Genomic DNA, 27,571 nt, shown 5'->3' on the forward strand with positions numbered 1-27,571 from the left:
GGAAGGGGAAGGGCAAGTCCTTGACTTCATGCCAAGGGGCGGCTGGGGGCGACAGTTGAGCTGGACTAAGGGGACAGTGAGAGGTCTCCCAGCTGCCATGGAGACCTCTCCTGTCTGGCTCTGGAAGAGTCTGTGTTGGTGCTGGAATTGTTCTAGAAGGTTCCACCAGAGGCAGATTCCTGGTCCCTCCAGCATCAGCAGCCCACAGGTCTGAAGTGACCTGCATCCCAGCATCAGTCAGATCTTATTCTACAGAGCCAGGCCAGACTCGGGCAGAGTCCAGGCTGCATATAATGCCCAGCCTGGGAGCAGGAAGGGCCATGGTGGGAACAGTAGATCTGCACTTGGCGGGTCCCAGGGCTTTTACAGTACGAGGATTTCTGTTTCGACCGCTACACTCATCAGGAGAACAACAGCTGCAAAGAGAAAGGACCCAGGATGAGGAGGCACAGGGTCGGGCTCTGAAACACTCTCACACATCCTTGGCTTCATGCCAGAGGCAGCTGGAGGCGAACTGGGGACAGGGGCCACAGCTGAGCTAGATTAGGGGGGCAGTGGGAGGTCTCCCAGCTGCTACAGAGACCTCTCCAGTCTGGCTCTGGGAGTCTGTGTTGGTGCTGGGATTGTTCTAGAAGGTTCCGCCAGAGGCAGATGTCCTGGTCCCTCTAGCATCAGCAGCCCACAGGCCCGAAGTGACCTGCATCCCTGCATCAGTCAGACCCTTATCCTGCAGAGATGGTCAATGTCTTGTTCCTTGTCCCCTCCCCCCCAAAAAAGGGAAACACGGCAGGTGACAGGAGAGCCTTGGGGCGGGATGAGAGGCCAGTAAGAGGCATCAGAGGGAAATGGGGAGAAAGCGGGGAACAGCCAAAGACCAGAGGCTGGGGTCTTGCTCTCCAGTGCCCCCCCCAAAGGCCTTGGCCTTGGACCAAGACAGAGATGGACCAAGGTGTGACCTGTGGGAGTCTGGGGGCAGGATGGGGGCTGATGCAGGCAGGGGTATGTGTGTCTGGCATCATGCTCCTTAAGGCACTGCCTGAACCCCACCGCCGCCGCCTCCCTCCCACCCCTTCTTTCTCTCTCTGCTCACTGGATGGAGCATTTGTCCCGCTCTCGGGCCTGGCCCTCGCCACGCAGGACCTTGGCCTTGATGTACTTGAGGTCGCTGTTGACGCTGGGCCGGCGGGCGAAGGGTGACACCATGCCGTAGGCGTCCGTGTCCTTGAGGCGGCGCATGCAGAAGGGCCGGGGGTGGAAGGAGTCGCCGTACTGCACCGAGATCTTGCGGTGCAGCGCGGGGCTCATCTCGTGGGGCAGCTTGGCCATGCTGAAGAGAACGTAGAACATCTCGTCCACGTTGGTGTTCTTCTTGGCCGACACCTCGAAGTAGGCGCAGTTCTCGTCGCCCGACACCAGCAGCTCAGCCTCCGTGGCTGGCACCTGTCGGCACAGCTCGCCATGGTCGTTCTTGTTACCGCAGATGACCATGGGCAGCTCGGCCGCCTCCTTGGTCTTGTTCTTCAGGCACGACTTCACCTCCAGGATCTGCTTCTGCAGCCGCTTCACTTCGTCGAATGAGTCTCGGTTGTCCAGGCTGAAGACCAGGATGAAGACGTCGCCTGTGGGGAAGGGAGGGAAGCCCATGAAAAGGGGCGACGTGTGAATCTGGGGTCCTGAGCCCACAGTCACATGCTCAGCATCGGTTCTCTGGCACCGTCCCTGGAAGGGGAAACTATTCGCATCTTCTTACAGTTCCCGAGCAAAGGGAACTTTGCTTGTTAAGGCAGCACAGAGGTTGGCTCAAATGTGGAGCATTCTGGGGTCGGGAGTGATATAGCACCGCAAGTAGGGCGCTCTCCTTGCATGTAGCTGACCTAGGTTCGATCCCCGGCATTGCACGGAGATCCCCAAGTCCTGCAAGGAAGATATTCTTGAGCACGGAGTAAGCCCTGAGTAACTCTGGGGAGGGTCCAAGGAAACAAAAAAAAATGGGACAGATCCACTGCGTGACCTGCCCAGTTCCTCAGAAATTATCAGGATCATTCCAGTCTGGGTCTCCTTCCCCTGGACTCCCTGAGCATGACATGTGCTCCATTTTAATAGCAGAGCCTGGGGTAGAATCTAGCTGTGGACAATGGGCTCAGAATTCCGCTAGGACTCAGTATATGGTGAGGGAGTTGGGGTGTGTCTCCATATGGCTGTTTCATGACAGGAATGGGGTAGTGGAGAGATAAGTGAGTGAATGGATGGATGGATGGATTCATTAGTAGGTGGATGAATGGATGGGTGGATGGAAGGGTGAGAGGGTAGATTAAAAGATATATGGATGTATGTATATATGGATGAATGGATGGATGGATGGATGGATGGATGGATGGATGGATGGATGGATGAACGGACAAATGAATGGGTGGATGGATTGGTAGGTGAATGGATGGATGGATGGGTGGGTGGAAGGGAGAGTGGGTGGATGAAAAGATGTATGTCTGTAAGGATGGATGTATGATGAGTGGGCAGGTGAATATATGGATAGATGGACAGGTTAATGGGTGGATAGATGGATGGATGGATGGATGGATTAATGAATGGGTGGATGAATGGATGAGTGGATGAATGGATACATAGATAGGTGAACATATGGATAAATGGATGGATAAACTGATGGACTAGTGGATGGATGGATGGAGGGAGGGATGGAGGGAGGGAGGGAGGAATGGATGGATGGATGGATGGATGGTAGGTAGTAAGGGCTCTTCAGATAAGCTTCTGACAGGCAGTGTCAGCCTGGCTCTGGTTTCCATTGGGGCTGCCAACCTCCTTCCATGTGACTAATCCTGGGCCCCCAAAGACTCTGCTGCCTATACATATTCCAATGCAAGGTGGCAGATCTTCCTGCCATTGTGGCTCAGCTTCTAAGCAGCAGCGGCCAGCTGGGAGAAGGGCTGCCAGAGACATGAAAGCTTCCAGAACTCCCTCCAGCACCATCAAGTGAGGACAGCAGCAGAGACCTCATGAATGTTGGTCCAACTTCTAACCAGAACTTAACACCACACTGACTCCCTGCTCAGCAAGCCCCTTCACTAGAGTGGCTCATTTGATCTTCAAGAGAAACCAACTTAGAGATGGGAAAACGAAGGTGCAATCGCTTCCAGGAAAGCCATAGAAGCAACGTGCCAGGAAGCCAAGTGAATGACAGTCTGGGTGCCCAGCCCAGCAGGACATTGAAGCAGCAAGACAGCACAGCCAGTCACAGTGTGGGCCCTGGGCACCCCTCATTCTCTCTGGACCTCGGTTTCTGCACTTGTAAAATGGAGGCCAAAGCCTCTCTCCCGGGGTTGGTGTGAAGATGAACCTGATGCACCAAATAAGATGTTGCAGCAGCCGGAAGGATGGTACCAGGCAGGGAACCTTGTTAACAATGACCAACCTCAAACCTCTGTCTTTGATCCCTACACCAGGCAGGCCCTTACTTGTCCTGCAGCTGGACCAATCCTGGCACCCTGCCTCTCCCTCTCAGACTCCTGGGGGATTAGGGAGCTGAGCCCAGGAAATGGATCCTAATTAGCCTCGGCAGGGCCACAGCACTGGGTCAGTGCCCAGAGGGACAGCAGTAGCCAGCTCAGCTTCTGTTCCCTGAAGAAGAGCGGCCCCAGGCATGTCCTATTGGGCCTCACCTGCAGGCATGTGGACAAATGGCAGGGGACAGGCAGGGACAGAGGGGAATATCTCTGTCACTGCTAACACCGCCCAGAGCATCCTTTCTGCAGGTTTGAGTTTCACCCCAGAGGGTCGTCACGCAAATGTAGACATGCAAATACATGAATGCAAATGAAGGTATGCAAACACAGATATGCAAATGTGGACATATGCGGGTTGGTATGCAAATGTGATGTGCAAATACAGATATGCAAATGTAGGGCATGCAGATACAGGCAGCTGAGCCCCCTGGTTCATCCCTGGTGCCCCTGGGCCTATCACCACCCAGGGCCCTGGCACCCACCAGTGAGAATGGAGAGTCTGCGCATGGCCGGGAAGGGGTGGTTGCCCGAAGTGTCCAGGATGTCCAGCTGGTACATGTCGCCACGGATGTTGTAGACCTTGCGGTGGAAGTCCTCGATGGTGGGTGTGTACTGGTCCTCAAAGCGGCCGGTGAGGAAGCGGGAGACGATGGCGCTCTTGCCTACGCGCGAGGCGCCCAGCACCACCATACGGTACGAGTTCTTGGCGGGCACACTGAGCGTGCAGTTCCCGCTGGACAAGGTCTTCATCATGGCTCGGGGCTGTGGGACAAGGGGGTGGACATCAGTGGGTCCCTTACCTCCTGGAAGTCAACCCTGGACCCCTCTGCTGCACCCCACTTGTCCTCATCCAGGTCTGGTTTTTGTTGTTGTTGATTTAAATTATTTACTTTATTTATTTATTTATTTATTGGTTTCTGGGCCACATCTGGCGATGCTTAGGAATTACTCCTGGCTCAGAAATAGCTCCTGGCAGGCTTGGGGTGACCATATGGGATGCCACGAATCGAACCGGATCAGTCCTGGGTCAGCCACATGCAAGGCAAATGCCTTACTGCTGTGCTATCTCTCCAGCCCCAAGGTCTGTTTTTTTTTGTTTTTTGTTTTGTTTTTGTTTTTGTTTTTTTAACCAGAACTAGTATATCAGAGAGGGTGCTTGCCTTGCACACAGACAACCTGGGTTCAATCCCTGGCCACCCCTTATGGTTTCCTGAGCACCACCATTCAGGAGTGATTTCTGAACACAGAACCAGTAGTTAAGCCCTGAGCATTTGGGGCCAGGTGTGACACGCCCCCCCGAAAAAAAAGAGAATGTGGGTCTTGGGTCTCTTATGGGAGTCTGCCCACTCATTCATTCATTCTGCCCCCTCTGCATTCTTCTCCATCCACTCGTGCATTCCTTTGTCCACCAGATACCCTGTATCTTGTAACCCAAAGGGAGCTGCCGGCAGCTGAGTCCTTGCTTTCCTGGGGAATCATTTTCTATGGGGGACTTGGAGGCCTGTTACCAGAACCTTCTTTCCATATCTCTTCTCCCCTCTTAGGAGCTTTTTTCCCAAAAACACAATGCTGGGTTGTCATAGAACAGTACCTAGTCACTCCCACACCTGGGGAAAAGGGAGATCCAGAAAAATGCTTTGTGAGCAATTCTTGCTTCTTTCAGACCTCAAAGGACTTGCAGTTCCAAGGTGCACCTAGAACTTGCATTTTGGTTTTGTTTTTGGGCCACATCCATCGATACTCAGAGTTTACTCCTAAATGAACCCAGGAATCACATTTGGTGGAATGCCAGGGATCCATCGAAGGTCAAGCACCTTCCCCCACTGTACTATCTCTCCAACCCAGCATCTAGAACTTTCGATCAGACTCATTAAAGAAGCCAAACTCCAGGGACACCCTCCGGCTCCCCCAAAGACCATTCACAACCCATCAGGCCCTCCCTCTTTTCCTGTCTCAGCTCCCCTCCCCAGCGACCCCCTCCCAAGCCTCCAGAAAATTCTGAGCTCCAGTTGCTAAAATTTGCTTTGTCTTGGCTGAAATCTGCCTGTGTGGCTTAACTCGAATTAGTCCTGGTCCCATCACATTCAGGGTCTCTGACCCGCCACACTCCTGCCCTCTCTCCTCCACCCCAGCCCTGTCTGCTCTATCAATGAGACACTGCAAAAGCAGAGCCTTCTGCTGAAATAACAATCCTGCTGCTCTCTCCATGGATTGCAAAAAAGTGCCAGGTTGGGCACTGTACAAGGCACGCAGGTAGCTAGGAAGTCTGTCTCGGTGAAGGAGGCTCCTTCCTAGCAACTAACACAAAGGATGCTGCGGTCATACAGAGCAACTCACTCTTGATCTCAAGGTCAGACTCTGTCCTTCTCTATCCTACTTCTTTTTTTGGGGGGAGGATTGGGCCACACTCAGAGGTACTCAGGGGTTACTCTGGCTCTGTGCTCAGAAATCACTCCTGACAGGCTCGGGGGACCATATGGGATGCCAGGGATTGAAACAGGGTCCATTCTGGGTCGGCAACATGCAAGGCAAAAGCCCTACTGCTGTGCTATCATTCCAGCCTCTATCCTGTTGAGTAATTGTTGTAATATTGTTTTTGCCTGTCATCCCACCTGGATCTTCCAGGTGGGGGTGATTAAGGAATGAAATAAAAAGCTTGTTGGGGAGGCATAGGGAGCTCTTTTGCCAGAACTGACTGCTGGTTCGGTTTGCTTTTTGGAGCTGGCTGCAACTGACAAAAGACTTTCTTTGCTGAACCTTTGGTCCCCTAATCTTTTGCACTCGTTGATTATTCACGTCGGATATTATTATCAAAGTATCCCCCAAAAGGGGGGACGGAAGAATGGGATTCAATTTATCTTTTTGGGAATCATTCTTTGACTTGGAGACCATCAACAAGGGGTTAAACCTACCCCCACACTATCCTACTTTTTTGTTTGTTTTGTTTTTATTTGGGGGTCACACCTGGCAGCACTCATGGTTTACTCCTGGCTCTTCACTCAGAAATTACTCCTAGAAGGCTCAGCGAATGTTATGGGATGCTGAGGATTGAACCCAGGTTAGCCACATACTGGGCAAACGCCCTCCCTGCTATGCTATCTAGCCCATCTTTTACACATCCACCGGGACACTGGCTCCTGGCAGAGAAAATGCTCCTGAATGTAAGTTTTCTGGCTCAGGTGCCACTGGCTTGAGACACTCAGTCCTCAGCACTGGCTCACCCTGCCCAAGCACTGTACTAGAGTGGCGGCTGCAAACACCTTTCCCCAAAGGGGCTATCCAAGCAGCTTTTGAAAGCACCTTGTCTAGTTGCATTTGTCAAGGCCATGCCCCAGCTTCCAGGAAGACCTCGATGGACTCAAGGCAAAAGCACCTGCAGCATATTCAAGGCGCTCAACTCGACAATCACCGCTCCCAGGACTCGAGCTTGGCGCAAAGTCTAGAGCGACAATAAGAGCTGACACAATGAAGAGGGTGTTTGCCTTAAATGCTGCCGACCAGAGTTTAATCCCTGGCATGCCAGGTGGTTCCCCAAGTCTACCAGAAGTGATTTCAGAGCACAGAGCCAGGAGCAACCTCTGAGCACCGCTGAGTGTGACCAAAACCCAGAAACAAAACAACATCAACAAAAAAGACCTGACATTTATTTTGCAGCCCCTGTATGCTGACACTCTATGAGTCCTGAGCATGGGGGAGTCCACGCCATCCCTTGCTACACCCAGAGGTGGGTAGGCTGACCCCAGGTTCCACTTGTGGAAACTGAGGCACGGCAGAAGTTAGCAATTGATTCACGGTTACATTAACCCTAGAGGGTCCAAGTCACATCTCCCCACATGTCCCCAGAAGTCACCAACTCCACAAATAAGGAGCTAAGATCTCCAACAGTCCCTTTCGTTTTAAGGGAGGCAGTTTAAGTAGCCAAGGTTGAATCCCCCCAAAATAGACACACACAAACCCAATGCCTGCCTGCCCCCATGCTGAATTAACCTCTTCATTCTTGGGGCTGGAGTGGAAACCAGGTTTCAAACATGCAGACATGCCCAATATTCTCTTCGGCCGCAAGTCTCTGGACCCCTAAGGACCCTCGGACCACAGACGCAGAAAGTAGCAATAAATAACATTTTATCATTCACCCACAACCTCCTTTTGGGGTCCTGACTTCCACCACCACCTGCCCAGCTGGCCCAGGGGCAGAGGTGGGAGGGTCTTGGATCCCTGAGCCTAACCATGGGGGTCAGTGGGAAATCTGTGTGGTGGGTGTGACCTCCCCTCCTCAGTCTCCTTTGGGATTGGGAGGGGGGCTAGTCTGGGCCTTCAGCGAGGGTGAGAGAAAGAAGCCCAGCCCCGAGTCCCTCTGGCAGGGAGCCTGGGAAGTCACTTCCGTCCAGATGGAGAAGGGAGGCCCAGGGTTTCTCCCCACCAGGCGCTGCCTCTCTGAGTTCTACGCACAGACAAGCCAATATCACTGACTGAGACCTGTGACAGAAGTCAGAGAAAACAGGCAATCAGAGAGAAGAGGCAAGAATCAGAGAGAAGATAGGGAGACAGAGAGAGGGGGCAGGAGGCAGAAAGTCAGAGAGAGAAGAGGAGAGGAGAAACAGAGAGGAGGCAGGGGTCAGAAGAGGAAGAACAGGGATAAGGGAAATTTTGTGCCTTCTGCGTGTAGAGATTGAGTGTCACATGGCCTCCGCCACATGGGACTGAGGCTGCCAGTGACGAGGTTCTTGAGCCACACTTCCTGCCCAGGACCCCCTTCCCCACCCCAGGGTCATGGTTCCTCCAGCCCACTCTCAGGCTGAGCCCTCATAGAGCAGCTGCTTAGGGGATTCCACCCCACCCAGGGCCGTCTGAGGGGAACTGGACTGGGCTGCACACATGGCCACCATCGTGCCTTATTCCAGAGGCTTCCATGGGCTATGCTGCCAGGACTAAGGTGGAACAGCGAGGGTTGATGGCTGAGTCTCCTGCCTGCCTCTCCCATATAATAAGATGGGGATAAAAAAAAAAGGAAAAAATGGGGGTAACGATCATACCCCACAGTGCCCCAAAAGGCTCTCACCTCTATAACCCTCACAGATCCACGCCAGGGTCAGGGCAATGGATGACTGGTTAGGTCTCAGCTCTGACAGAGGAGAATGAGCCCCCCAGTCTTTCCACTTCTTCTCCCTCTCCCTGCAGGCAGCTGAGTGGGGGCATGGTGGCCAGAATGTACTCCCAGACCTTGCTCAGCCAGCTCCCATTGAGGGCATCTGGGAATGGCCCCTGCTTTCTCCCCTGAGAGCCAGGGTGTGAGGAAGACAAGGGATCAGATGAGCATGGAGACCAGTCCACCCCAGACTGGCCTCCTCCCTCTCCCACACACCTCCCACCTCTTCCATCAGTGTAACACACACAGCCACCTCTGGGACCTCGTGTTCATAGGCTCCATCCTTACACGCAGGCCCAAAGCCCGGGGAAGCCTGAGGGCTGGACCAGGACAAGACCCCCACACTGGCCACCAAGGAGGTGAGAGGCAGGATAAGTGTCAGGGACCACTCATGGTGGGAAGGGTACACCAGCAATCAGAGGGAATAGCTGAAGTTCAGAGGCCCCCCCCCCAGTACAGAGCATGGGGCTGCCTGGAGCAGCAGGGCTGGTGTGCAGAGATCTGGGGGACCCCACCTCCCTGAGACCGACTGAAATGGGTATTTGAGCTAATTGCCTCTTCTCACCCTGGCCAACTTCCCATGAGACTTCAATATCCTTCTTGAACTTGTCAGCACTGGGGGAGCAGGCACCAGAGGTCAGAGAAAGAGCCCATCAGGGGTGTGGAGTGGGGTTCATGAGGGGGCCACTCCTGCCAGCTGAGGACAAGACAACCTTCGGGCCACGAAACTCACTCAGGACGCTAACCTGGGCACGAATGAGCTGGGACTCTGCACTAGCAAAGGGATCTCTTCCACCTCCCTGCGCTAAGGTAGTGCCAAGAACCAAATATTCCACCGACGTGGGTAAGGGCCTGTGGCACAGCTTCCCGTTGGAAGATTTGCCCACCACGTGCGAGGGCTTGGGTTCGAGCCTCAACAGAAAAATCACAAAAGTGATTCCTCAAGTGTTCCCCAAGGCAGGGGAGAAAAAGCACCAACGCACCCCATCCCTGTTCCAGCTCCATCAGGGTGCAGAAAAGGGTGTTGGAGATGGTGGTATCTCCTCCCCATGAGCCTCAGTTTCCCCTTTCTAACTCTGGGCCCCCGGTATGGAACACGGAGCAAGCACAGCAAGTCGTTCTTTCCTAGGTTAAGGAAAGGGCCAAGCACCTGGCAAAACACTCTGTTCGTTCTGTCCCAGTACCCTGGAACAAACAGACGCTACCCTTCCCTATCATCCTCCCACCTGCTCCAGACACCCCCCTCCATCCCGTCTCCTTGTACCAGACCCTGGCGCCCCAACTCACTCCTACCTGTGAATGGCGGGCCAGGCCTCTGGAGCGACTCGGAGGGCTGCCTGGAGGCGCCGGGCGCTGCTGACACCCGCCTGCTTCTCCCGCGGCCGCCGCGCCTTCTTCCAGCGTCTGCGGCGGCTCCTCCGGGGTCACTGCGCCCGGATCTTCCTCTGCTCGGCTCGGGGCGCCTGGCAGGGCGCGGCCGGGCGAGCAAACGCGGGGGGCCTCTGCCCCATCGGTGGGTTCCGAAGGGTCGCTGGGGTCCGGGAGCCGGGCGGGTGCCGGCTCGCCACTGCCGGCCCTGCCCTGCCCCGACCCGGGGGACTCCGGCTGAGCCAGGTGCCCGGAGGCGCGGGGACGTGGGGTCCGGGGGTCCCCTTTTGGGGCTCCGGGACTGGGAGGGGAATAGAGAAAGGCAGGAGGTAGGGACGACTCCGGGGGGTTAAAGAGGGTCCTTAGAAGACTCCTGGGGTGTCCTCTGGAGGTGACCCCACCTTGTCCGCCTAGAGGGACTTCTCCAAGGGGACCTCGGGGGGCGAGATCTTGGGGATCTCCAAGGGGATCTTGGGGGGCGAATGCCGCTCCCTCGGCTCGCTAGCTAGCGGCCTCCTCCTCGGCTCAACAGCTGGGCAGCTGTTCTCGCGCTGGAGGGGGACGATCCCTGTCCCCCCCCCCAAAAAAAAACCCTAGCCTAGCCAGCCAGCTGCAGGCAGCAGCGGGGTTGCGCGCGCGAGTGGGAGCGGGGCTGCATCCAAGGGTCGCCCAGGGCGCAGCTCCGTCCGTCCGAGGCAGGCTGGCTGGGGTCCCCCTTAGGCGCTCTGCACGCACCTCCTGAGCCCCGCAGCGGTGGCGAACTTTTCGGAGGGGCCCTGGCTCCTCCTTTTTCCAGCGGGTGATCGCCCCCTCTTGCCTCTCCGTGGCCGGGCGAGGAGAGATCTCGACAGAGAAAAGAAGGCTAAGAAAAAAGTGGCTGCAGTCCAGTTCTCCGGGGGTTCGATCCCGGCTGCAAAGCGTCTCTCCGATGACCCCCAACCCCACTCCTCCAGCCCCCGAGCGGTCCCCGAGCTGCGCGCCCCGCCGCGCCCCGAGTCCGCCTCTGCCTCCCTCCCTCTCTCCCTGGACAGGGCCCAGAGCCGGCTCGGCCGCCCTCGCGCGACGCCCCGCCCCCGCCGCCGCGCTCAGCCAATAGGCGGCGGGTCCCGCGGCTGGCCACGCCCGCTCCCCGCCCACGCCACGCCCCTTTGGTACCCAGGGCGCAGCATCCTTGCGCTCCGCGTGCCTGGGCGCGTGGGGACCGCGCGCTGCTGCGGATGCCGCGGTCGGGGCGCAGGGAGGGGGGCGCGCACCGTGACCGGAAGGCCTGACACGGGGCTTCGGAGGCTGACGTCTAGACACACAATCGCACACGCCCGGTGCCACGGCCGCAGGTGACCCACTCTCCGAGGGTCCGAGAGATCTGCAGCCCCGCGCCCTACATCCCCCCCAGCAGCTCTGGGGGCTCCGATCTGCCCATTCTCTCCCTGAATGTCTCCCCCCAACACCATCACCACACCACACACATAGGCCCCGCAGGTGCAGACTGAAAGGGGCCGCTGAGTCACCGTGGTGGTCCCAGGGAGATTTTTGCAGAGAGAGCCCTTCCCCGGGGCCCAGCTGGGACATCATTTTATTTTATTTTATTTTATTTTATTTTATTTTATTTTATTTTATTTTTTGGTCTTTGCATCCTCGTCCTTGTCACCCGTGGAAAGTCTTGGACTAAAGCCGACGTCGATCATTTGAGGGTTTATGGTCACTCCAGGGTTAACTCCTGGCCCTGCGCTCAGGGGTCATTCCTGGTGGGGCTCAGGGATCCAATGGGGATGCCCGGAAGATTGAGCCTGGGTGGGTCAGCCTTGTGTAAGGCAAGAGTTCTACTCTCTCTGTCCTATCTCTTTGGTCCTCAACCACGGTTCTGCATTGTCTTTCAATTCAAGACCCATCTTTTTTTTTTGTTTTGTTTTGGTATTTGGGCCACACCCGGGGGTGCTCAGGGGTTACTCCTGGCTGTCTGCTCAGAAATAGCTCCTGGCAGGCACGGGGGACCATATGGGACACTGGGATTCGAACCAACCACCTTTGGTCCTGGATCGGCTGCTTGCAAGGCAAACGCCGCTGTGCTATCTCTCCGGGCCCACAAGACCCATCTTGTTTCCCATCATTAAAAACGTTTTTGTTCTGTTATTTATAATTATTATTATTTATTATTATTGTTATTATTATTAATTAGTTTTTGGGCCACACCCAGCAGGGCTCTACTCAAGGCAGGGGTTATTTCTGGCTCTGCTCTCAGGAATCACTTCTGGCAAGCTCAGGGTCGACCACATGGGATGCCGGGAGTCATACCCAGGTCTGCTACTTGCAAATTAAGCACCCTTCCTGCTGTACTATCATTCCACCCTCGATACTGTGTTTTTTTTTTTAAGGCAATCGTTTTATCACTGTCTTGAGTGGGAAACCAGCATCCCTTGCCACAAATAGAAGATAAAAAAATAAAAACAACAAAATATAATGGAGGCAAACATCATCTCAGGCTGTAAACTTGACCTTCCAGGCCTCCTGAGAATGAAATGAAATTGGGCGGGAGGTTGGGGGTTGTTAAGGCTGAACTTTCCTCCTTCTGGTTACTGAAAGCTTCAAAGAGAACTGAAAGAGGGGGCGGGTGTTTTCACCGTAAGAAGCAGAGACTCTAAGGGCTGTTGTCTAGCCAGACATATTTGTGCCAGCAGGAATTTGTGCATCTCATTCCAGGATTGTGTTGGAGGGGGTGCCTGCAATTCTTCTCCCATTAGCTCCCACCCGCAAACCTCCCACCTCCTGTTAGTGTTGGTTGTACCTCTAGGAGAGTCCCACTCTACTGAGCAAGGAATTGCTATTAGAGTCCTGCCCTGTTGCCAACCAGAGAGTTGGTCTGGTCTGCCGCAGAGAGGTTGATATGAATACAAGGGGCCTGAGAGATAATATAGTCAGGAGAGTATTTTCCTTGCACGTAGCTGGCCCGGGTTCCAGCCTTGGCATCCCAAATGATTCTAGAGCCCTATCTGACTGCAGAGTCATGAATAAGCCCTGAACATTACTCGGTGTGACCCAAAACCCAAAAAGCTGAGAGAAATGCTGCATCTCAGAGACCCACAGACTAAAGTGGCTTCAAGCTGGATTTGAGAAAGTGGCTTGTTTGCTTGTGCTTGGCATGGGGAAGGCAGTCAGCACCTGTGAGATAGGCAGGGAGCCTGGTAAAGCATGTAAGAACTGCCTCGACTTGATTTTCTCGAAGGCCCTCATCAGAAACTGGGGCGTGGAAGTAGAGAGGAGGCTTCGGTGTGACTCAGGAATGTCACCAAGGTCACAGCCCTGGAAACGCTGAGCCCTGGGATCGCTCTGCCTTCAGACTGACGTGGCTTCTAGGAATTGGCTTCTGCCCAGGCAGTTAGTGTTTGGCCTTCATGCACACATGCCCTGAGCTTTGAGCGGGCCGTGCACTTGGCATCGGAAGTAAAGAGCATGTATGCTTCACCTGCAGAACTGGGATTCTGCAAGAAAGACTAGGATCAGGAGGACAAGTCTGGGTAGGAAGCTTGGCCCCAAAGAGCAGGAAGAGCAGTTAGGGCAGAGAAGAAACCACTATGGCAATGAGAGTTGGAAATGATCCCTCTGGATAAAAACTAGGTGCTGAAGGGAGGACAAGTGTTTTTGCATGAAACCTCTTCAGTAACAATATTGCAAACCACTGTGTCAAAGGGAAAAAAAGATGGGGGGGGGTGGGATGTCTATCATAGAGGCAGGTGAGGGGGATAGAAGGGAAAAGGGAAAACAGGTGTTGATGTCAGGAAATGAGCACTGGTGAAGTGATGGGTGTTGGACATTGAATGGAGGAAACTGAATCATGATCAAATTTGGAACTGTGTCGCTCATATGATACAATAAAGAATTATTAAAAAAAATAACTAGATGCTGAAAGGAGGTAAAGTGATATGCATGATACCCCTTTAGTAGTAATAATATTTCAAAACACAGTGCCTAAAAAGAAAAAGGGAAGAGAGAAAAGGAAGAGGAGGAAGAAGAAAGGAAGTAGAAGAATAAGAAGAGGAGGAGGAAGAGGAAGGAGAGGAGGAAGAGGAAGAAGAGGAGAAAAGGAAGAGAAGGAAGAAGAAAAAGAAGAAAAAGGAGGAGGAGGAGGAAGATGAGGTCTGTCATAGAGGCACCTGCCTCTATAGGGAGAGAAACTGGAAACAATGGTTGTGGGAAATGGCTTCAGGAAGCCACAACCTAATGCTTCTGCCAAGTGTCCCCCGCACTGCCCCATCACTGTCATAGTCCATGTCCCCATCTTCAGAGGAGAGGTATTTACCTGGAGCTTCAGGGCCTGGGAAACACACCTGACACTCTCTCTCCTCTCTCACACCCAGAGCTGAATGGAGCATACCAAGGACTGAGACCTGAAGAGGCTTCACTGGTACCAGCATCCCTCAAAGTGTCCTTACCCCACCATTTGGGAATTTTCTTCCTGACTGAGCTCCCTCTGGCTCGTGACCCAAACCTGTTTCAATCTTTAATTTAATTTGGGTTTTTATTTGGGGCGGGGGCACATCCAGCTGTACTCAGGGGTTACTCCTGGTTTTAAACACAGGAATCATTGCTGGCAGGCTCAGGGGACCATATGGATTGCCTGGGCTCGAACCTGGCTCAGCTGCGTGCAAGGCAAACACCCAACCCTCTGTACTATCATTCCAGCCCAGCCCTGTTTCCATCTTTTCTTTTTTTTTTTGTTTTTGTTTTTGTTTTTGTTTTTTGGGTCACACCCAGCAGCGCTCAGGGGTTACTCCTGGCTCCACGCTCAGAAATTGCTCCTGGTAGGCTCAGGCAACCATATGGGATGCCGGGATTCGAATCATCGACCTTCTGCATGAAAGGCAAACGCCTTACCTCCATGCTATCTCTTCGGCCCCTCCATCTTTTCTTGAATTGCCTTCCCTACTCTAGAACATTCATTGGCTCATGTGCTGATTGGCTCATGCTCCATCCCCAACTCTGGCCACTTCTAACCCCCATTCAGAGGCCTCAGTGGGAATACCCAATCCTCTCTTTAAGTGAGCCCAGATCATGGCAAGTCTGTCCCCCAAGGACACATACCTCTTCCCATCCTGCCCACCCCAGCTCCCCAGCCCTTCTATAATGAAATTGCAGCTCCTCTGGTACTGCTGGGAAGACTCAGTTTCTGGGGCCAGAGAGATAGTACAGTGGGTAGTACACCTGCCTTGCTGACTGGTTGGATTCCCAGCACCATATATGCTTGCTGGCTGCCCCAAGGCCCATCAGAAGTGATCCCTGAGGACCACTGGGTGTGGCCAAATAAAGAAAAGGAAGGAAAGACAAGTAGGTTTCTGAGTGCCAGAGCGATAGCAAAGGGGGTAGGGCAGGGGTCTCAAACTCGCAGCCCGAGGGCCGTTAGCGGCCCTCCGTACAGCATTTTGTGGCCCTGCCCTAGAGGAATCTTTTTTTGTTTTGTTTTGTTTCAGTTGTTTGGGTCACACCCCCCAATGTTCAAGGCTTACTACTGACTTTGTACTGAAGGATCACCCTGACTTTGCCTCCTGTGGCCCCCAGGTAAATTGAGTTTGAGACCCCTGGGGTAGGGTGTTTGCCTGGTACGCAGCCAACCCAGATTCGATCCCCAGCATCCTACATGGACCCCCAGGTCTGCTAGCAGTAACCTGAGAGCCACTGGGTGTAGCCTAAAAAAAAATAAAGTCAGTTTCTTTACTTGTGACATGGATAAAATCTGAAAGTTCCCCCCGGGTTGTTGAAGTATTCATATTCCATAGAGCACCTCCGCCCCTCCATGTCGCTGGGGTGTCCTCGGTGGCCCGTGGCCTCCTGCCTCACGTTTGGACACATCCCTCATCCATTCCATCAGCACGTGAGCTGCTCAGAGCAGCGACCGAGACTGATTCAGCCGCGTGTTCCTGCTTTATTAAGGACAGCCTGTGGCGCGGTGTTTTTAATAAATGCTTATTGAGTTGTGCTTCACAGAACAGCCTCCGAGCTGGAGAAACGCACATGCTCTCTCCTTGGAGACGGGGCAGGCGGGGGCCAGGCGTGGTGAGGAACAGGGCTCTTCGGGTCCTCCTGACAGCCATGTGCAGGGGAGGGAAACTGAGGCCCAGGGAGATGGCTCCAAGCCAGGTCGTCACTGAAAACTGGCACCTGAATTAGAAATTTCCCCCCAAAAGGGAAAACTCAGTTTTTTTGTCCATCAATGTTCTGGACCCTTCCCTGATAGAGTTGGTCAGTCACTGTGGAGGGGGTGGGGTAGAGGGTCTGAGTGATCACAAAGCCCAGGGTCCCCCTTAAAGAGACCAATCAAGGGGACCAGAGCAATAGCACACTGTGAAGGGCATTTGCCTTTGCACACAGCGAAGCCAGGTTCAATCCTCAGCATCCCATATGTTCCTCTGAGCCTGCCAGGAGTGTGGGTGTGGCCCAAAGACTGAAGAAAGAAATTAAAGAAAGGGAAGGAAGGAAGGAAGGAAGGAAAGAAGGAAGGAAGGAAGGAAGGAAGGAAGGAAGGAAGGAAGGAAGGAAGGAAGGAAGGAAGGAAGGAAGGAAGGAAGGAAGGAAGGAAGGAAGGAAGGAAGGAGAGAGACCAAATTAAAGAAAGGGAAGGAAGGAAGGAAGGAAGGAAGGAAGGAAGGAAGGAAGGAAGGAAGGAAGGAAGGAAGGAAGGAAGGAAGGAAGGAAGGAAGGAAGGAAGGAAGGAAGGAAGGAAGGAAGGAAGGAGAGAGACCAAACAAGTTACCCATGCTTCAGTCCCAGAGTCAACATAAGCTCTGAAAAATATTTTTAATTGCATTGTCATGAATGACAGAATTACCAAGTTGCTCATGACTGAGTTTTAGACATACGGTGTCCCAACACCCACACCAATGTCCACTTCCTTCCATCAGTATCACTGGTTTCATTCACACCCCTTAACCCTCTGGCTTACGTCTACACCAAACGTGATTCTTCTTTGTGGGGAAGTCACAGGCAGCAGCGCTCAAGGGTTACTCCTGGCTCTATGCTCTGAAATTATTCTTGGCCGACTAGGGGGACATATAGGATACCAGGAATCAAACCCGAATCTGCTGCTTGCAAGTCCTACCCATTGTGCTATCACTCTGGCCCTTGTTTTTGTTTTGTTTTGTTTTTTTAATTTATTTTCCTCTTTCTTTGGCTTCCCTCTTAGGTGCTGTGGTTTACCATAGAGTCTTACTGACATGGTAAGTTAAGTATGTCAAGTTCAATGCCCAGTCCTGGCCCAGAGTGACCATGTCCCTCTATCATAGTGTTCCTCCCCTGATCTATCCCCCAACGCCCCAGTAGCAAACTAAGGACCAGCTCTCTGCTTTTCCCTTCCACTGCCTTTATGAAAGCCAAAGTGAGTTCTTTTCTTTTTTGGTTTTTGAGCCACATTTGGTGAGGTGACACTCCTGGCTCTGCACTCAGGAATCACTCCTGGCAGGTTCAGGAAACCATACGGGATGCTGGGATCGTACCTGGACTGGCCATGTGCAAGGCAAACACTCTATCCATTGTACTATCACACGGGCCCCAAACTAAAAGGATTTAAAACAGTAGCCAAGAAGGCTGAGCCAGAGGTCTTCACTCAGTGCTGCTCCCAGACCATCAGCTGCAACTGGGACTTTGTATTAAATCTGAGTCCAAAAGTCCATGCCAAACTCCTCTCTGTGCTCTGCTTCCTCACATCTGAAATTCTGGGGTTGAGCCATCTAGGCCTTCCCAGCCCCTTCTCATAATTCTACTGTAGGAGACATTTGAAGCCCAGATCAGAGTTGGCAAAACCTTCTGAATGGTGGCACCCAGCCTTCCTGCAGAGAAAGTTAATGCCAGGACCAAGTCTAGCCCTGCTTAAGACTGGGAAGGCCCAGAGCCCAGCTCTCTGTCCTTTCCGACAAATGCACCAGCTGGGGCTCCAGCACATCTAACCAGCTCTCTATGCTTGCTCGGCTCAGTCCTGGTCTCTGAGTCAGCCAGGAGGCCATCAGCTGTATGAACCCAACTGAACAAGAAGCCAAGGCTGGGCATCAAGAGGAAGAAGCCAGAAGAAAATTTCATCCAGATGTGCAGAATTGCACCAAAATCCCAGGAGGTCAAGTGACCTGAACAAAGGGTTCTCTCTTAACGAGTGGTCAACTACATCCTCTCCCCATCTCCTCCCACCATTTCTGCCACCTGCTGCCTGTAGAGACACACACAACCCCAGACTCACCATCCCAGCCAACACCAACTTTACTCAGGAGCCCGTATTCTTTTTTCCTTTTTTTTTTTTTTTTTTTGGTTTTTGGTTTTTGGGTCACACCCGCCTGTGCTCAGGGGTTACTCCTGGCTCCACACTCAGAAATCGCCCCTGGCAGGCACGAGGGACCATATGGGATACCGGGATTCGAACCACCATCCTTCTGCATGGAAAGTAGATGCCTTACCTCCAGGCTATCTCTCCAGCCCCTGGAGGAGCCTGTATTCTAATTTCACCTAGACCAGAGGTTTGTTTGCTGTGTGGTCCTCAAAGACACAACTTCACCTCTCTGATCCTCACTTCCCAGCTCTTATACTCTGGCCAAAAAAGATTCGTTTGGAACTTCCTGAGTGGGTTCAGGTATCTGCACTATCTACACCTCTGCCCTGGAGTTCCACTGGCCAGCCTTCCAGAAAGATGGTAGGTTTTCTTTCTGGGATTAAAAAGTAGCTCTGCCCTCCCCCAACACACACACATCCACGAAGCCCCAAGGAGCTTTTCTGCCAGAAGCACTGATTGTCCAAAGCGAGGTCGTCACACTCAGGAGGATGATCATTGTTCCCCACCCCCACCCCATATCAGAACTCGCAAGTCGTTTCCCAAAGCCCAGATCCAAAGTTCACATGAGGTAAAAGACCTCACACTTGGGACTTGCTGGCTCAGTTTCTGAGGCCCAGAGTTGGTGTCCCCATGGATCTGAGAAGCCCGAGGCCCCACGAATGGTCTCTCTGTGGTGTCCTCTCTATCAACATGTCACTCATCACCTACCTAACACTTGTTCAGACAACACTGATGAGTCGATGGATGGATGAGTCATGGTCCATTTTCTCTTCTTGGCAGTCAAATGTTGCATCAGAGCCCAAAGGAGCCCCAGTCTGCTGCCACACTGCATGAACTCCATTACTGGTGGCCCAACTTCCTTCTTGTCCGAATGCAGTCCTCATGCAAATTTGCAAAAGGTACCTCGTCCAGGTAGAGGCCTCCCCTCTCTAAGATTTTTGGCTCTGGACAGAGGGAAAGTACAAGATGAATTTCCTTTGCAAGGATCCTTGCACAGTAAGCAACTAGAACAACTGTACAGGCCATCCCTCATGACCTGACTTATTCCTTAAAGAAAGCACAATGGGACAGTTTTTTAAGGATCCTACAAGCCACCATTATGCCTTGTGATCATGGAATGGTCCCTTAAAATACAAAAACTCATTTTAGTGAGATAAGAAATCAATGTGGGAGTGGTATTATTAGCCTAATTTAGATGGAGAAACTGAGGCTTACAGGGACTAATTGCCTCAGAACATCCAGGAAGGAAGAGACAGCTTGTTAGAACTAGGCTGGCCTTGGCAGTGCTGGCTGTTGGTGGGTAGAAATTGCTCTTAGAGAGCAGCACCATTGCTTGTATGTCTGGGAATAGCAGGATTACTCCCTGGGAGGTGAGCCAGCAGTAGATTTGTCACCATTTCACTCAACTGAAGCTCAGAGATGCTTCGTGATTTGCCCAAAGTCATTAACCAGTTTGAGAGAGAGAGAGAGAGAGAGAGAGAGAGAGAGAGAGCATAGACTGAGATATATCAGTTTCTTTGAACAATAGTGCTTTTATCTTTCATAATATTCTATTGTCTTAATAAAACTTGGCCTGAACATGTAGTGATAGCTCCTCCCATCCATCTGTCCATCATCCATCTATCCACTCATTCACTCTTAACCCATTATTTATTCATCTATTCATCCATTCAACCACCCCTTCATCCATCCATCCTTCACCCATTCATCCATCCATCCACCTATCCATTCATCCATCTGTACATCCAGCCATTCATCCATCCACCCACCCACCCACCCACCCACCCACCCATCCATCCATCCATCCATCCATCCACCCCCCATTAATGAGTACATCCATCACCCATCCGACATCATCACAGTCTCCAACATCATTTACCATGTCCTTTAGCATCTAAGGCATCATCTCCATCACTCCCACCACCATCATCATTTTTCACCATTTATCATCATCATCCACATCCTCTTCCACTCTGTCATTATCATCATCTTCACCACCACTGAGAGCATCATTGTAATCATGGCCATCATCTTTAAGCTGATGGGACTTTCGCTTCTCTCACTGTATTTATCCTCTTGGCCTGGACCTGGTCTGGTCAAAATGGTCACACAGAACAACACAGCTTCCTTTATTTAGTCTTACCCTTTGGATGGCATTTCACAGGTTCCTGATCCTCACACAGCCCCAGGAAGCTTATAGAATGAAACATATGGAAGAGAAGCTAAGCCAGGAGATCTATGAAAGATCAGGAGACAATCTATTCTAATATTTAGCATGGTGCCAGGCTCAGGTTGGGAAGGCAGAGGTCCTATTCTCAGAAGTCTCCACAATTAACTCATCGAACTTTCTCAATAACTCCATACAGAATGTCTTATTGTCTCTGTTTTCCAGACAAGGACACTGCAGTTCAGAAAGGTAAAGCTCTGAGCTTCCTTGAGCCCACTTGAGCTTCCTGTTCACAAATAAGAATCCTACAGAATCTAAGAGGACTTAAACTCACCTATGTTAAACCAAAGCTTCCATGTGCCATGAAAAGGGCACATATTTGGCCACAATCTTGGATATAAATCCTGACTCTTCCTTTTAGCAGTGAGTTCCCTCTGAACCTCAATAGCCTCATCTGTTCAACAGGACCTTGAGAGGACTCATCCATTCCACCATTCAGCCCATCAACAAATACTCGGAGAATAGAGACCTAAGAGTTTGTAATCAGGCAGAAAGGCTGAGGTTTGAAGGTTGTCTTGGGGGTGAGCCACAAAAAGCAACATTCTCAGACTAGAGAGGCAGTACAGAAGTTAAGGCACTTGGTCAGCATGTGGTTAATCCAAGTCTGATCCCTGGCACTGTATGCATGGTTCACTGAGCACTGCCAATAGTTATCCCAGAGTGCAAAGCCAAGAGTAAGTCTTCTCCACACAAGTGAGGAAGGAAGGAAGGAAGGAAGGAAGGAAGGAAGGAAGGAAGGAAGGAAGGAAGGAAGGAAGGAAGGAAGGAAGGAAGGAAGGAAGGAAGGAAGGAAGGAAGGGAGGAAGGAAGGAAGGGAGGAAGGAAGGAAGGGAGGAAGAAAGGAAGGGAGGAAGGAAGGGAGGGAGGGAGGAAGGAAGGAAGGAAGGAAGGAAGGAAGGAAGGAAGGAAGGAAGGAAGGGAGGAAGGAAGGAAGGAGGGAGGGAGGGAGGAGGGAGGGAGGAGGAGGGAGGGAGGGAGGGAGGGAGGGAGGGAGGGAGGAGGGAGGGAGGGAGGAGGGAGGGAGGGAGGGAGGGAGGGAGGGAGGGAGGGAGGGAGGGAGGGAGGGAGGGAGGGAGGGAGGGAGGAAGGAAAGATTTAGGAAAGAAAACAGACTAAGAGACAGGGTGCGAAGTACAACAGAGTGATCCAGTGGAAGAAGCAAACTACAGTCACACCAGCTGAAAAGAGGGAAGAAAAAAAAGACCAAAAGGTCATGCCAGAGAAAGCATAGACCCCCACCAGCACCAACCACCCAGCATGATGCGAACCATGCATGACATACAGAAGGTTCTCAATCAATGGAGGCTGCCTTCCGCGCAAGCCCAGAGCTGAACCCCAAGCCCCAGGTGCAGCTGGAGGTTGGGGAGTCGATTTCCTCTCTCGATGGGCACCCTGCACTCCTGCTAATGCCACATAATACAGCGGACTCATTACCTCAGCGTGCTGAGCTGGGGGAAGCGGCCGGGAGAGGTTTGCCAACCACCTCAGGTCTGCCAGAAATAGCAGCCAATGTTCCCGGGATGCTAATGACTGTGGCCTTGGTGTATTTTGCTTTCCTTTTAGTGGTCTTCAGCGCGTGGGCTTGTTTGAAGAAGAAGAAGAAGAAGAGAGCAGGGAAAGAAAGCAAGACAGGGCCATTCCATTCACACAGAACCCAGCGCCAGGTCTCTCAGTGTTTCTCTGAAGAGTGCAAACAATTCTGCTTATTGTGGACCTCTGGCATCTTCTTTTCCTTCCTGGTTCGTGACCCCTAAGCCACTTCTGGTAGGAAGGTAAAGATGGCGGCCCCCAGTATTCCTTCAACTCTGCACCATCCACCCCAGCCCAGAGTGACTCACTCTGGCCAATCAAAGTGTCAGGAAGCCCAATGTTTCCACTTTCACTCTCTCTGGATCAGGAAGGAAACCCAAGCTATGAAACAGGGTGAAGAAATCAGGTGATGAGGAGGGCCACGTGGGAGAAAAGCTGTCCCCCATTTGTGCCCTGCTAGAAGGGACCAGCCTCCAGCCCCACACAGCTGCCTGCACATCCAGACAAGCTGGAGGAGGTGGAGGCCGCACTGTCTGCTGCCGAAGCCTGAGAAAATTGTGAAACTGCCTTGGGGATGATTGTTATGGAAAAGAAATCAATGGGAAGAGATTTGCTTGCTTTGTTCTGTCTTGTAACGCTCCCTTTGCCCAGACGCACCTGCGAGGATATTTAGACTGAGCGTCACCGGGTGTGGCCCCAGAACAAAACAAAACAAAAATTTAAGAAAAGAAGCTACAAGATGCATTCTTTTGCTAACACCACCCATCTTGCTTGCTCTCATATGATACCTAAAAAGAGCATCCTCCCTATGGGGAAGGACTGAAACATGGGGCAAAAAGGGGAACGCCCCAGACAGGAAGCCCCAAGTTTGATGCTGGCATTTCTCCTCATGCAAACAGTGATCCCAGTGGTATTCAGTATACCCAACACAAGCTCTGGCCAGGAATGTCACTCTGAGGTAGAGCTTTGTCTTGCATGTGAGGACTTGGGTTCTGCAAAAACAAACATAAATCATTGGGGCCGGGAAGGTGGCGCTAGAGGTAAGGTGTCTGCCTTGCAAGCGCTAGAATAGGACGAACCGAGGTTCGATCCCCCGGTGTCCCATATGGTCCCCCCAAGCCAGGGGCGATTTCTGAGCGCATAGCCAGGAGTAACCCCTGAGCGTCAAACGGGTGTGGCCCAAAAACCAAAAAAAAAAAAACCATAAATCATATTGTACGAATATGCATGAGACCTCTGGGACATTACTGCCAATTGTGTGAGCACTACAGCCATGCATGTGTACCTGAGCATCACAGAAAAGTGTGGAGCATCTTCATAAAAACAACCACAAAAGAAGAATGAAAGGGAAAACATTTCCCACTAAAAAAAAAAAAAAGGACAAAAATATTACTTTATTTAAACACCATGGTTAATAGAGTTGCTCATAATATTGTGTTTCTACTATTCAATCTTCCAACACCAGTCTCACACCAGTGTAAAATTTCCTCCACCATTGGTCCCCAGATTCCCACCCAATTCCCAAGCCTGCGCCTTTGACAGGCATGAAATAATTTATTTTATATTACTTGTTTACAACTAAATAGTGATGGGATTATCAGGAAAATAACTGACAGCAAAAGAAAATTTGTTAAATTATCTCTTAGAGTGGGACCATTAAATCATTGTCTGAAAGTTTACTAAGCTATTTATTGCTAGTTGATCTTTCTGTTATTGGTTTTGTCTGTTAACTTCTATGTGGCTTCTATGCTACTTTGACATCTAATTTGGTGTGTTTCCACTGGGGTGTCAGTATTGAAATTTTTGGAAGTGTCACATGGCTGGCTATGTGGCCACACAGTTCAGGAATTCCAAGTTCCATGGCTGATATGGGGGCGAGCATTGAACATGGTTACAGCTGCAAGAGCTTCCGGAAGTAGGAGAAGACAGGAGGAGGCTACCTGTAGTCACTCTTATAAGACTCTGGAGATTCAGCTCAAATGCTAGCATACTTGAAATGTTGGTCCTTGGGGGCCGGGCGGTGGCGCTAAAGGTAAGGTGCCTGCCTTGCCTGCGCTAGCCTTGGACGGACCGCGGTTCGATCCCCCGGTGTCCCATATGGTCCCCCAAGCCAGGAGCAACTTTTGAGCACATAGCCAGGAGTAACCCCTGAGCGTTACCGGGTGTGGCCCAAAAACCAAAAAAAAAAAAAAAAAAAAGAAAAGAAAAGAAATGTTGGTCCTTTAGGCATCTCTGCAGAGATCAGTGGTAAAGCAGTGAAATCAGGCCACTTGTGTGGGGTGTGATGTGAGTTGGGGATGCAACTGCTGAGGCTTCAGTAGGGCAAGGACTTGGCCAGTCCCTCCTTCCAAGAATGTCCTGATTTTCAGCTTCAAGGTGGTATACCCATGACTTTTCACAGCTTGGCTTACATCTCATTCAAGAATAGAGTGAGTCTGGAACTGGCCAATGAGCATACATGGCAGGGACTGTGGAGTATGACTATGGCTTCCAGAGGAAAATATTTTTAAAAAGAAAGGAAGGACTGGAGGGATAGCACAGCGGTAAGGTGTTTGCCTTGCACGCAGCCGGCCAGTGCTTTATCCTCGGCATCTATATTGTCCCCCAGGCATGTCAGGAGTGATTTCTCAGTCCAGAGCCAGGAGTATCCCCTGAGCATCTCTGGGTATGGCCCAAAAATAAAAACAAAAATAAAATAAAGAAGAAAAAAAGCAAGGAATAACTTTGGCATAACACAAAGTAACTGCAGTCTTCTATGGGAAGACATTCAGTGTAGAAGCATGACAATGATGTGTGGAACAGAGAGGCTGGGTATAGGATTGGTCCAATCATGTGGGGAAGGGTGGTCCTTTCTCATATGATCCAACATGTTCCTGAGCCTCCTAGAGCCTGGGTGTGAAACAGGCGTATGGATGGAAAAGTCTGGGGACACCAAGTCTAGTGCACAGGCCTGGCCTGGCATCTGCTTGCTGGGTGCCCAGAGACCCACCCGCCTCCCAGCAGACTGATGGAATACTGGTTCCCTCTGCCCCAGCCCAGACAAACCACCTGCTCCCCGTCATCTTGAAACCAACCTCTGATCCAATTTCTCTCTCCTTCTTGCCCAATAAATCCCCAGAATCTCTTTGGGACTATTCTCTTTCTCTCTGATTTTTTTTTTTTTGGTCTCTTCCTTACTTTCTCCTGGGGGCCTTTTAATTTTCCTCTCTGTATCATAAACACAAAACAAGTGTTTAAACGTCTGCCTGGAAGGCAGTCGAGGGAAGCGGGGTGAGTCTTACATAAAGACCAGATGAAGCTTGCTGTAGGGCCATCTGGAGCGGGGTTCCAGGCTCTCCCCCAACGAGAGAGCCACTGTTAGTTCCTAATTAAGGAAGCTAATGAGCCACAGGGATTGGGGTGGGAGCCCAAGTAGGCTGGTGGCCAGATGCACCCTGATCTTGAGCCACTCTGCCCTCTCCCCTTCCATCTCCTTCCCAAGTCTATGCTCCTCGCCCCCAAATTTAAAAGCTGCTAGTGGGGACGGAAGCACAGTCCTGAGGGGGTAGTAAGTCACTTGCTTTGCATGGGCCTGAACCCCAGCATTCCATAGGGTCCTCTAAGCACTGCCTAGAATCATCCCTGAGCACAAAGGCAGGAGTTGCCCCTGAGTGTTCCTGGGTGGGACCCAAACCTATCCTCATGACCCTTCCCTGCTACTAAAAAAAAAAAAGCCAGCAGGTTCTGGAGAGGTCTGTGACCCATCTCTAAGAGCTGACCCTGAAGTCCATGTCTTATCCTGTCCAACAGGGTGAAGGACATATGACTAGTCCATCCTGAGCGAGCTGGTGTTGGTTCCCATCCTCTCTGCTTTCAGGATTGGGGTGACCCCCAGAAAATGAAACTGGAGTGTGGGTTCTGTGCAAGCACAGCTTGGCAATGCAAAGATTGGCCCTTCTCTGGGGACAGCGAAGGGGAGCTGAGTGAGTGCCCGCTAGAGGCACAGCTGGGTGGGTTGGCAAGTCTCTGGCGCACTCATTTGTGCCCACACGCGAGGCCAGAATGTGCACAGATGGCAGGAGAGCACTGCAAATCTGTCCGGGGTCATTTCAGGGGCTCATGCCACGGTGTTACTCATTGGTGAATCTGGAAGGGGTGCTCGAGGGAAACATGCTGGTATGGTGCCCTGCATGGACGAAGCACCCCCTGCAGAAGGCACCCCTTTGCAATAGTCACCCCTCTGCAGCATGAACCCCTTTGCAAAATGAACCCCACCATTGCAGTATGAACTCCACCTTTGCAGCATGAACCCCCTTGCAGCAGGCTGTGTTCACCACCAGTGGCTGACACAACTCTCTAGTGCTGCTTGCCCAGACAGATTTCTATCGACTGCCCCCCACTACCCCACCCCATACCCTGGTCCCCAGTGACAGACGTGTGCAGTAGAGCAAATCCCAGGCAGGAGCCGAGCATGGGCCAGCTCTGGGCTGCAGGTGTCCGCCTTGCTGAATAAGTCATGGCAGGCCCTGCCGGGCGCTTCCCCCAGGAGTTCTCTCTGCTTCCCAGATGCTATCTGCACCCCCAGCAAGCCAGCTGGCACCTCCATGACCCTGCTTCAACAGATGGCCAGCAGGGCAGGCCGCACCTCCCACCCCACCGGGGCCCAGCTCATGTTTCCCCCACCTGGAGCCAGCAAACTCTCGGGAACCCCTGCCAAGCCCTGCCCCCAGACTGTCCACTCTGCTCCTCAGGAGATCCCCCACATCTGCACCTCTTCCTGTTGCTCTCCTAAGTGTACCTGACTCCCCACATTTTCACAGGCTCTCTGCACACTCCTCATAATTGACCTCATACTCTCACCCCCAAAGTTGCCTCCTTCCCCAGTTCCGAAGACCTCTCCAAGCTGGTCCTACGTGACTGACTCGTCATCCAATACGTACACGCAGGTTCGGACATTTGGACCCTAAGTTTCTCTAGGACAGTGTCCGTGTGTTGGCATGAAGAACCCCTTTCCTAGCTGCCTTCATAGCTATCCACATGTTCCACCTACATTTGTGTCTTTGCGTCTCTCTGTTCTGGATCCTTCTTGCTCCAGAAGGGTGAGATCGCATCCCTGGTGACAGACACGATCCATCTCTTTGCTCCGTCTCCCCAGAACTCAGGCAGGATACTTTTCTCTCCTGATTCCCTCTGCTGAAACAGCCCAGAGTTGAAAGGCTTTTCGTTTTTCTTCATTGAGAATAATGTTTGCCATAGGGCTTGTGTTAAATCGCTTTGACTATATTGAGGAAAGTACCTTCAATTCCCATCTTGTTGAGAGTTTTTGTATTTTTTCTTTCTTTGTTTTTTGGGTCCTATCCAGCAGTGCTCAAGGGTTACTCCTGTCTCTGTGCTCAGAAATCACCCCTGGCAGGCTCGGGGGACCATATGGGATGCTGGGAATCGAACCAGAGTCGGTCCTGGATTGGCCGCGTGCAAGGCAAACGTCTTTACTGCTGTAC

At 52.0% G+C, this 27,571-nt stretch overlaps 1 protein-coding gene across 1 annotated transcript; it reads right to left on the reverse strand.

Moving 5' to 3' along the window:
- Positions 1–977: 977 nt before the first annotated feature.
- Positions 978–10,530, reverse strand: RASD2 (RASD family member 2). The gene is made up of 3 exons (XM_049771695.1): positions 9,958–10,530; positions 4,001–4,280; positions 978–1,619 (listed from the first exon to the last, which is right to left on the reverse strand). Exons 2-3 carry the CDS (start codon positions 4,269–4,271, stop codon positions 1,087–1,089), a joined length of 804 nt encoding a protein of 267 aa, XP_049627652.1. The 5' UTR covers positions 4,272–4,280; positions 9,958–10,530; the 3' UTR covers positions 978–1,086.
- Between the last annotated feature and the right edge of the window lie 17,041 nt (positions 10,531–27,571).

The sequence above is a fragment of the Suncus etruscus genome, chromosome 4 (genome assembly GCF_024139225.1).
Source record: "Suncus etruscus isolate mSunEtr1 chromosome 4, mSunEtr1.pri.cur, whole genome shotgun sequence".
Lineage (NCBI taxonomy): Eukaryota > Metazoa > Chordata > Mammalia > Eulipotyphla > Soricidae > Suncus > Suncus etruscus.